This window comes from Coenobita brevimanus, chromosome 108 (assembly GCF_032717465.1).
Source record: "Coenobita brevimanus isolate Jiangsu-jjx chromosome 108, ASM3271746v2, whole genome shotgun sequence".
NCBI lineage: Eukaryota > Metazoa > Arthropoda > Malacostraca > Decapoda > Coenobitidae > Coenobita > Coenobita brevimanus.
In genome coordinates this window covers 12,553,810-12,565,213 of record NC_137061.1, presented here as the reverse complement: position 1 = coordinate 12,565,213, position 11,404 = coordinate 12,553,810, and the positions used below count along the sequence as shown (strand labels likewise).

At 43.3% G+C, this 11,404-nt stretch overlaps 1 protein-coding gene across 1 annotated transcript in view; it reads left to right on the top strand.

The window, feature by feature from the left end:
* The first annotated feature begins 2,809 nt into the window (after window positions 1-2,809).
* LOC145416990 (uncharacterized) overlaps window positions 2,810-11,404 on the top strand; it is a 71,087-nt gene continuing 62,492 nt past the window's right edge. The window contains exons 1-2 of the mRNA XM_080285834.1: window positions 2,810-2,900; window positions 11,219-11,389. Of these exons, the coding sequence (XP_080141960.1) occupies window positions 2,872-2,900; window positions 11,219-11,389 (200 nt within the window). The 5' untranslated portion in view covers window positions 2,810-2,871. The remainder of the gene's footprint in view (window positions 2,901-11,218; window positions 11,390-11,404) is intronic.

Here is an 11,404-nt window from a genome sequence, read left to right as displayed (position 1 = left end):
AAGGTTACAAGAGGATGAGAAAAAGGCAGAATATCAGAGAGAAGTGGAGGAACGATTGGGCAAATATGAATTGGAGCAGATGGGAGACGTGGAAGGTGTGTGTAGGATATTTACAGAAGAATAATTATGTGCAGCATGTGATGTGGTGTGTGGGATGAAGAGAAGACGGAATGGGGTCCAAGGAACAGCGTGGTGGAATGAAGAGGTGAGACAGGCTGTGGCACAAAAGAAGAAAGCATATAATGAATGGATGAGAAATAGGGGCGTGGAAGAAGTTGAGAGGCAGAAGAGAGAGTTATATGTAGAAAGAAAGAGAGAGGTGAAAAGATTAGTAAGAGAGAGTAAGAAGAGTGTGGCTGAGGAATTTGGAAGGAATTTGAGTGTAAAGTGGAGGGACTGTAAGAAAATGTTCTGGAAAGAGGTGAAGAGAGTAAGACAGGGTGGAAGTGAAGTTAGCTGGGGAGTGAAGTATAAAAATGGTAGATTACTAGTGGAGAAGGGAGAAAAAGTGAGCAGATGGAGAGAACACTTTAAGGAATTGTTGAACATAGAGGATGGAAGTAATGCGAGTATAAGTGGCTGGGGAATGGCTGGGAGAAGGAGGGAGGTGAGAAGACAGGAAGAAATCAGTAGGATAGAAATTGTGGAAGCAAAGAAGTAAGTTAAATTAGGGAAAGCCCCAGGAATTGATGGAGTGTGTGGTGAAATGCTGAAGCATGGGGGAGAGATAGTAGTAGAATGGATGTGGAAGATGTGCAGATTGGCCTGGAAGGATGGCAGAGTCCCAGTGGATTGGAAGTCAGGTATAATTATTCCCTTGTACAAAGGAAAAGGGGAAAAAGAAGTGTGTGGTAATCATAGGGGCAATTGTCTTCTTAGTATAATAGGAAAAGTGTATGGTAGGATACTTATTGACAGAGTTAGAGAAAGAACAGAGGAATTACTTCGAGAAGAATAGGGAGGCTTTAGGAAGGGAAGAGGTTGTGTAGATCAGATATTCATTCATAGATCTTTAGTGGAAAAGTTTCTAGAGAAGGGAAAGAAGTTGTATGTGGCCTTCATGGATTTGGAGAAAGCATATGACAGGGTGGATAGACAAGGATTGTGGAAAGTATTAAGAATATATAGAGTAGATGGTAAGTTGTTGAATGCTGTGAAGAGTATGTATGATGGTGCTAAGGCTTCAGTGCGTGTGGATGGTGAATTGAGTGAATTTTTCTCTTTGAAGGTTTGGTTGAAACAGGGATGTGTCATGTCTCCATGGTTGTTCAGTTGTACATGGATGGGGTAATAAAAGAGATACAAGGTAGGGTAGTGGATGTTGGAGTGGCCCTGGTGAGAGAGGGTAGTATTTGGAAACTCCCTGTACTATTGTTTGCAGATGATACTGTGTTGTTGAGTGAAGACTAAGGGGATCTGCAGGGCTTGGTGGATGAGTTTGGGAGAGTGTATAAGAAACGGAATCTAAAGGTGAATGTAGGGAAGAGTAAAGTGATGGTTTTTGAGAGAGGTGAAGTCAGTGAATGTACAGCGGGGTTGGATGGTGAGGAACTGGAAAATGTGAGTACGTTTAAGTACTTGGGAAGTGTGATGAGTAAGGATGGAGTTTTGGAGGGTGAAGTGCTTGAAAGGGTACAGCAGGGAAGAAAGGTTGCTGGTTCCTTGAAAGCAGTGATAAGAAACGGGGAAGTGAGCATGGAAGTGAAAAAGTTATTACATGACAGTATTGTGAAACCAACTCTAATGTATGGGAGTGAAGCTTGGACATTGTTGGAAGGACACAAGTCAAGAGTGAGAGCAGTGGAAATGAGTTATTTAAGAGGAGCCTGTGGTGTCACATGGAAAAACAGACTGACAAATGAGGATAAAAAGGAGCGTTGTGGTGTGGATGTGGATGTGATCGGAAGTGTTAGGAGGAATACACTGAGGTGGTTTGGCCATGTGGAGAGGAAGGAGGGTGAGAGACTGACGAAGAGAGTGTATGTGAGTGAGATGGAGGGGGAAAGAGGGAGAGGGGGGCTGAGGATGAGATGGAGGGATGGGGTGGAGAGGTATATGAGAGAGGGGGGTGTGAGTTGGGAGCAGGGCAGTGAAATGGCGAGGGACAGGGCGACATGGAGGTGGTTTGTTTGTGGTCACTGCGAATGGGATTGAGGCATCTGGCAATAGATAGATAGATAGATTATTATTATTATTATTATTATTATTATTATTATTATTATTACAGTAAAAGTCCAATTCCCCGGCAAATCTGACATTTCGGCAGTTTTGAGAAATAGTCCCATTTACGAAAATCTCTGATTGTTCAGCAGATTTTCCTATTTTTTTCGTCAGTCTTGAAATTCTCCATGAGGACCCTCTACTGCTGGGGACTTCTTCCAGCAGTAGCAGACTCCAATCAACCCCTTCTATTGTACATATGTAATTAAGGAACCTACTATAAGTTTAGGTAAGTGCATGTGAACTTGTAGGCCTACTGTACCATTACATTTATATACAGTATGTTCACTAATTTCTTTATTTTTCATATTCATGTATAGTACTGTATTCATTACAGTATTGTACAGTATCAAACAGTATACAGTACTCTCTCCAAACACATTTGTAATGATATGAGTGGTGATGATAGTGTACCGAAACATATAAGGTACTGAGTGGGTAGGGTTTTTGATAATTCGGCAATTTTGATATTTCGGCACTTGCCTGGTCCCATAGATGCCGAAAAATAGGACTTCTACTGTATTATCATTATAATTATTTACCATTAGAGTGAAGACAGAGGAGAGTGATGGCTGCATATCATCAGTTAAGGCAAGACTGGATGCTGCAGAGGCTGTACATAAAGATACACTGAAGCAGGTGTATCAGAATATGGCAGCACTACAGGACAGCCATGCCAGGTGAGGCAAATGGAGTATGAACTATTGTACACACTCTCAAATTTGAAGTGCTTGGTTCGTGAGGCTGTGGAAAATGGAATATTTTGGAATATCAAATCATGACAGGTGGTGGCAACTATAATCCATTCACCTGATGTAGTGCTGCCCACTTCTTCCTTCACTTTTATCATTCTTCTTTTGGGCCTGCCCTCCCCTCTTCCTATTCCTCCCATCTTTCCTGTCACTTTTTATTACTCTTCTTTCCTCGTCAAGTGGCTTTACATTGAGTGACACTCCTAATGGTTTCTTGTATGCCAGAAAACCATTTCCAACACTGGTTGGTAACCATATAACTAACCCAGATCTGTTCCCCACATGTCAATAAGTGGGTTGGCTGAGGGTTAGCGCCCCTCCCCACAAAACAATTAACTCATAGTCAAACGGGCACCCTTTACAAGATTATGGTGTCTGGCTATAGATAGATAGAATCACTCTGATAAATAATATCATGTAGTAAGTACCAGTAACCTAAATTTAATTTGTTTTATATTAACTGGTTTGTGGTAGGTGGGGGCCGCACCACCCACTCACTCGATGTAGTGCTGCTTTGGGTGTCTGCCCTTTCCTCTTGTTTTTCCTTCCCCTTCATTCTTTCCTCTTTCTTCTGCCTATGGGTGACTTTACACTCCCTCATCTGTCTTTCTTTCCTTCATTTTTTCACTCTTCCTTCTGCCTATGGGTGACTCTACACACTGATTGACAAGCCAAATGGTTTCCTGTACACCAGGAAACCATTTACTATGCTGGGTGGTGACCATATAACCAAATTATGGCGCCTGGTGGTTTAGTGAGTAATTAAGGCACTCCAGTCAGACTGAGCTAGTGCAGGTTCATATCCAAAGGGTGGTTGAGGTTTATTGCTCATGTAATGCCACTCGGGGATGAGCGAGGCTAGTCACTCTCATCTTAAACATCAGGACCAACTTGCCTAGCCCCGGGCTCCTATGCTCCTTATGAGGCAACGTAGGATTGGATGATGGATGGATTAATTGGTCTTAAACCTGTCCATAACAAAGCTTTGTCATCAAATATGCATTAATTGTATGAGGGCAGGTGATATCAGCATCCACCGTCGCGTGAAAAAACATTTTCGAAAGTGGAGGTTTGAAGAAATGGTATATTAAGGTTCGAGAAGGTGTACTGTATTTGTCTCTATCTATCTGTCTATTGCCAGATGCCTAAATCCCGCACGGGGTGGCCATAAACAAATCGCCTCCATGTCGCCTCATCCCCCACCATTTCACTGCCCTGCTCCCAGCTAACACCCCCCTCCCTCATATACCTCTCCACTCCATCCCTCCATCTCATCCTCGGCCTCCCCCTCCCTCTCCCCCCCTCCGCCTCACACACATACACTCTCCTCATCAGTGTCTCACCCTCCATCCTCTCCTCATGGCCAAACCACCTCAGTGTGTTCCTCCTGTCGCTTCCCATCACATCCACATCCACACCACATCGCTTTTCACATCCTCAATTGTCAGCCTGTCTCTCCATGTGACTCCACAGGCTCCTCTTAAACAACTCATTTCCACTGCTGTCACTCTTGACTTGTGTCCTTCCAACAACGTCCAAGCTTCACTTCCATACGTTAGAGTTGGTACCACAGTATTATCATGTAGTAACTTTTTCACTTCCATGCTCACTTCCCAATTTCTTATTACTGCCTTCAAGGAACCAGCAACTTTTCTTCCTTGTTGTACCCTTTCAAGCACTTCACCCTCCAAACTTCCATCCTTACTCAACACAGTACCCAATTACTGTACTTAAACGTACTCACATTTTCCGTTTCCTCACCACCAACCTCACTGTACTTTCACTGACTTCACCTCTCTCAAAGACCATCACTTTACTCTTCCCTACATTCACCTTTAGATTCCGTTTCTTACACACTCTCTCAAACTCATCCACCAAGACTTGCAGCTCCCCTTCGTCTTCACTTAACAACACAGTAACATCTGCAAATAACACTACAGGGAGTTCCAGGCACTACCCTCTCTCACAAGGGCCCCTCCAACATCCACTGCCCTACCTTGTATCTCTTTTATTACTCCATCCATGTAGAGATTGAACAACCATGGAGACATGACACATCCCTGTTTCAACCCAACATTCAAAGAAAAAAATTCACTCAGTTCACCATCCACACGCACTTCAGCCTTAGCATCATCATACATACTCTTCTCAGCATTCATCAACTTCCCATTTACTCCTTATATTCTTAATACTTTCCACAATCCTTGTGTATCCACCCTGTCATATGCTTTCTCCAAATCCATGAAGGCCGCATACAGCTTCTTTCCCTTCTCTAGAAATTTTTCCACTAAAGATCTAAGAATGAATATCTGCCCTACACAACCTCTTCCCTTCCTAAAGCCTCCCTGTTCTTCTCGAAGTAATTCCTCTGTTATTTCCCTAAGTCTGTCCATAAGTATCCTACCATACACTTTTCCTATTACACTAAGAAGACAAATACCCCTATGATTACCACACACTTCTTTTTCCCTTTTTCCTTTGTACACGGGAATAATTATACCTGACTTCCAATTCTCCAGGACTCTACCTTCCCCCAGACCAATCTGCACATCTTCCACATCCATTCTACTACTATCTCTCCCCCATGCTTCAGCATTTCACCACACACTCCATCAATTCCTGGGGCTTTCCCCAATTTGACTTTCTTCATTGCTTCCACAACTTCTATCCTACTGATTTCTTCCTGTCTTCTCACCTCCCTCCTTCTCCCAGCCATTCCCCAGCCACTTATACGCGCATTATTTCCATTCTCTATGTTTAACAATTCCTTAAAGTGTTCTCTCCATCTGCTCACTTTTTCTCCCTTCTCCACTAGTAATCTACCATTTTTATCTTTCACTCCCCTATTAACTTCACTTCCACCCTTTCTTACTCTCTTCACCGCTTTCCAGAACATTTTCTTACATTCCCTCCACTTTACACTCAAATTCCTTCCACATTCCTCATCCACTCTCTTTTTACTCTCTCTTACCAATCATTTCACCTCTTTCTTCCTTTCTACATATAACTCTCTCTTCTGCCTCTCAACTTCTTCCACGCCCCTATTTCTCATTCATTCAGTGTATGCTTTCTCCTTTTGTGCCACAGCCTGTGTCACCTCCTCATTCCACCATGCTATTCCTTGCACCCCATTCCGTCTTCTCTTCACCTCACACACCACATCACATGCTACACATATTTCTTCTGTGAATATCCTGCACACACCTTCCACATCCCCCATCTGCTCCAGTTCATATTTACCCAATGGTTCCTCTACTTCTCTCTTATATTCTGCCCTTTTTTTCATTCTCTTGTAACCTTTCCATTCTCCTTGCAACCACTCCGTCCTCCCGTTCTTCCCTTCTTCTATTTCTCCATCTTACTTGGATCTTGATTCTGGCCACCACCAAGTAGTGGTCAGAAAGTCCACTCACCCAGCCTCTAAAAGCTCATGCATCCATTACACATCTTCGCATCCTTTCATCCACACACACATAATCAATCATTGCCTTCCTTTCATTCAGTTCACCACCACCCTTCTCATCACTTGCCATGTATACCTGTGGATCATTTTTTGCCTGAAGAGGGTATTGGCTATCACCAACCCCCTCCCAGCACAAACATCCACTAAAGCACTGCCATTCTCATCTATCTCAGCAGGCACACCCCACTCACCAACTATTCCATCCACCTTCACATTCCCTACTTTACCATTCATATCACCAATCAGAAACACTCTCTTCCTTCCAGACTTTTCCATGCACACTTCCACATTTTTCCAGAACTCTTCTCTCACCCTGCTTGCACAATCTTGCATAGGCGCTTACACGCATACAGTCACCCACATTTGTATTCCAACTTTCAATCTTACCCACACAGTCCTTGAGCCAACTGATCCATACTCTCTTATTTTCTTCTTCCATCTTTTACCCTGAACAATACACACTCCTTCTTTTCCCTTCTCATTCTCACCTGCTCGTGCACATTATACCCCATCCATACTTCCCTTCTCTCACACTCTTTATCCCTTTAGTTTCAGTTAATCCACTTACATCCACTTTCACACCCTCAAGCACCTGGACAATCTCTTTTTCACCCCATCATTCGCACCCCTTACATTGCACATATTTGTAATGCAATATAATGATTGTCAAAGGAGTAGACTGTAGCACCAGTCGAGCAGGGCAGTACTCCCAAGGTGGATGGAAAGCTGATTACAGGGAGAGCTGCAGCTCCCGTTTTATCAGCCCTTGTGACTAGTTCGTGACCATCCCCCTTTGCTGAACTTTTTCAGTGTTTCAGTAACACAGAGAGTAGGCCAGCATGCTCTCCAGTACAAGTTTCTCTAACTGTCATCACGAATCTACATGCACAGTACACACTACACTTCCTTTTCAAAATTAAAAAAGAAAAATGGCAAACATTAACCATGCCTCGGAGTTCCCGGGGGGGGAGGGGGACCATAATTGCTCCCACCATCCGCCCCTCTCCCAGTGACGACTCAGCGAACTGCCTGGAACCACTGTCTGACTCACATCTTCTCCATTTCTGCAACATTAGCGGCCTTTCCTCTATCTTTCTCTATGTTGAACACCACCTCTTCCCCTCTAAACCTCACCTTCTCTTCTTAACTGAGACTCAGCTGTCTGAGGCAACTGATGGCAAACCCTTTTCTGTATCCTCCTACTTTCTTTATAGTCATTTCAAAGCCACAGGTGGCTGTTGTGTATAGATACATAACGACCTATCTTGCTCTCGTGTTCCTGAACTTGATTCTTCTGAATTTTCTACTCTCTGGCTTCGGCTTTCTTGTCATTCTCTGACTAAATATATCTGCACCGTTTACCTATCCCCTGATTTTACTGACTATAAAAGATTCTTCGACTGTCTTACTTCTACAATGGAACACATTCTATCCATTTCTCCTCTCTCTGAAATCTCCATTCTAGGGGATTTAAATGTTCATCACTGCCTTTGGCTCTCCTCTCCTTTCACTGGTCCACTTGGTGAACAAGCCTACATCTTTTCTATCCTTAATGACCTGGAGCAGCTTGTACAGCACCCTACCCATATCCCTGACCGCCTTGGAGAGAGCTCCAGCGTACTTAACCTCTTCCTTACAACTAATCCTTCTGCTTACACTGTTAATCTTTTCTCTCTGTTGGGCTCCTCTGATCACAGCATTATTACCTTAACCTGTCATATCGCTCTGGTGCGGCCTGTGGACCCTCCAAAGAAACGTCGTCTGTGGCACTTTTGAGCTGTGGATTGGGAGCCCCTCAGGCAGTACATCTTTGATTTTCCCTGGAATGATTATTGCTTCCATGGCCGGGAGCCATCTGGATGTGCCTTGCGCATTACAGAGGTTATTCTCTCGGGCATGGAAGCATACATTCCTTTCTCATATCCTTTGACTAACGCAAGAAACCCATGGTTTAATCATGTTTGTTCTAATGCTGTCCGCAACAAGGAGAGGGCCTATAAAAGGTACCAGTGCCAACACACCCTTGAATCACATCTTTTTTATGTATCTGCTCAGAATCATGCTAAGTCTGTGCTTTGCTCTGCTAACAATAATTTTCATCCGTACTAAATGCTCTCAACTCTCTAACTCGAATTCATTGTGCTCCTTCTGGCATCTTGCCAGAAACCTTTCTAACAACTTTACCTCTTCATCCTTCCCTCCTCTTTTCTACTCTGATGGCTCTGTAGCTGTTTCTTCTGCTGATAAAGCAGATCTCTTCACTCAGACTTTCTCCTCCAATTCCACCTTAGGCAATTCTGGTGCTGTTCCTCCATCGCTTCCCCCTCTCTGACTTCCTCATGACTGACATTAAAATTTCATCAGCTGATGTACTTTTCTGCCATCACTGGCCTCAATACTAACAAGGCATATGGGCCTGATGGAGTCCATCCTGTTGTTCTCAAGAACTGTGCTTCTTTGCTTACACCCTGCCTAGGTAAACTCTTTCGTCTTTGTCCTTAAACTTATACCTTTCCTTCTTGCTGGAAGTTTGCTCTCATTCAGCCAGTCCCATAGAAGGGTGACCGTTCCCAACCCTCTAACTATCATCCAATTGCTTTAACATCTCATGTCTCAAAAGTTTTTGAGTCTCTTCTTAACAGAAAAAGCATCTTTCCTATGATAACCTTCTTTCTGATCGTCAGTATGGGTTCCGTCAGGGACACTCCACTGGCGATCTTCTCACCTTCCTTTCAGACTCCTGGTCATCCTCTTTTTGGTACTTTGGCGAAAGCTTTGCCATTGCACTTTACATCTCAAAGGCTTTCGATCGAGTCTGGCATTAATCTTTAATTTCCAAACTGCCCTTCTACGGTTTCCGTTCTTCAGTTTGTGCCTTCATCTGTAAAGACTTTTCTTGTCATTCTGTAGCCGCTGTTGTAGATGGCCATTGTTCTTCTCCTAGATCTATCAACAGTGGTGTTCCTCAGGGCTCTGTCCTGTCACCAACTCTCTTCCTTTTATTGATTAATGTTCTGAGCTGTACATCTAACCCTACCCACTCATATGCCGATGATTCCACCCTTCACCTTTCCATTTGGTTCCCACAATGTCCATCTCAGCAGTTACTTCAACAAACAAGGGATGATACTATGGCACACCTAATGGCACGTATCTCTGACTGGGGTAAAAATATTCTTGTTGCTTTTAATGCATCAAAAACTCAGTTTTTCATCTATCAACCCGACAAAATCTTCCACAGGAGTACCCACTAATGTTTAATAATATCCAGCTCAATCCTGCATCATCCTTGAACATGCTTGGGGTTTCATTCACTCGGGATTTTTCATGGAAAAATCATATTGCATCTCTTGTAAAATCTGCTTCCAAGAGATTAGGTGTGCTAAGCTGTCTCTATACCTTCTTTACCCCTGCACAGTTGTTGACTTTATACACAGGTTTTATTCGCCCCCCTGTAGAGTACAACTCTCATGTGTGTGGAGGCTCCCCACATACTGCACTTCTCAATAGGGTGGAGTCAAAGGCTTTTTGTCTCATTAACTCTCCTACTCTTACTGGCTCCTGTCAGCCTCTGTCTCTTCGTTGCACTGTTGCCTCTTTATCTCTTTTCTCTCACTACTTCAATGGTCACTGCTCCTCTGAACTGTCTGCTTGCATCCCTGCACCTCTATGATGGGTGTGTAGCACCCGTCTAGCAACAAAGTCTCATCCCTTTTCTGTCCAGCTCTCCAATGCAAGAGTTAACCGTTACTCCCGGTCCTTCATTTATGCAACAGGTCAACTCTGGAACTGTCTCCCTCTGTCTGTATTTCCTACTTCCTATGATCTCCAGTCTTTCAAACATAGTGTGTCCAGGCATCTCAAAATGAATGGATCCTGAAGTTGGCTCTCTTTTGTTTTTTTTTTGTTTTTTTTTCTTGGAAGGAACAGTTTTACGGGCTCCTCGCCTTTGGTTCCTTCGTCCTCGCATTAAAAAAAAAAAAAAAAATTGTAAGAATGTTACAGGTAGCCATTTTAGTCTAAACATGTTACCACTGCATTCTTTAGTTGTGCAGACTAACCTGGCTTGCTGAACCATGGGTTGTCTATCAAACAACTAATATATCACATATGTATTAAGATACAAAAGCAGTAGTAGATTTAAACATTGTTTGAGATAAATGCTTAAGTGAGCTGTTTGAACTCTTACCTTTCACTTTATGTCTCAGGCACCAAATAATAAACAGTGGAGTGTTGGAGGAAAACTGTTCAGATATTGATGAGTAGCTTTATAGTGAAACATGCATAGTGAAAACATGTTAAATGAAGAATTTTTATATACATTTTTAATTGCTGTATATAGGCTACTATAGGACTGGCAGTTAATTTTTACATCTTATCTGAATTGCATTATGCTTTAGGCATCTGGTGGTCTAGTTCTGTATTTATAATGCTCCAGTCAGAGAGACAGCTTTCTGTAGTTTTGATCCCCAAGAGGTGGCCAGTGTTTTTTTTGATAATGTAATGGCATAGAGGGAAGTAGGATGGTCCTCTATTTTTTGTCATGGTCCAATATGCACTCGGGATGTGAACCTGGTTGAAAGTAGGCTGAAGCTGTCCTTCCCCTGCAGTCCACCATCCTCTCCTTGGAGGAAAGAGAGGGAGTTAAGGGGCTTTATATAAATCACTTGAAGGCTTCTTTGAAATATAGTGAACCAGAGTTATCAAGCCTCAGACCCCCATACCATGCAAGAGGTGAGTGGAACTGACTGTTGCCATCTTTATAACTTCCATCACATTTCAGAATGCAGGATCAGCTGACAGAAGAACGTCAGGAGTGGGAGATACGAGTGTCAGAACTGGTGCGTCAGGTTGAGGTTAGTCGACAGGAGGCACGACAGGCGGTACAGAGACAACGCCAGGCTGAAACTAAACTGCTGATGGCACAGGAGGAGGTTGCACAGTACACAGCCAGGTGTGTGTGTGTGTG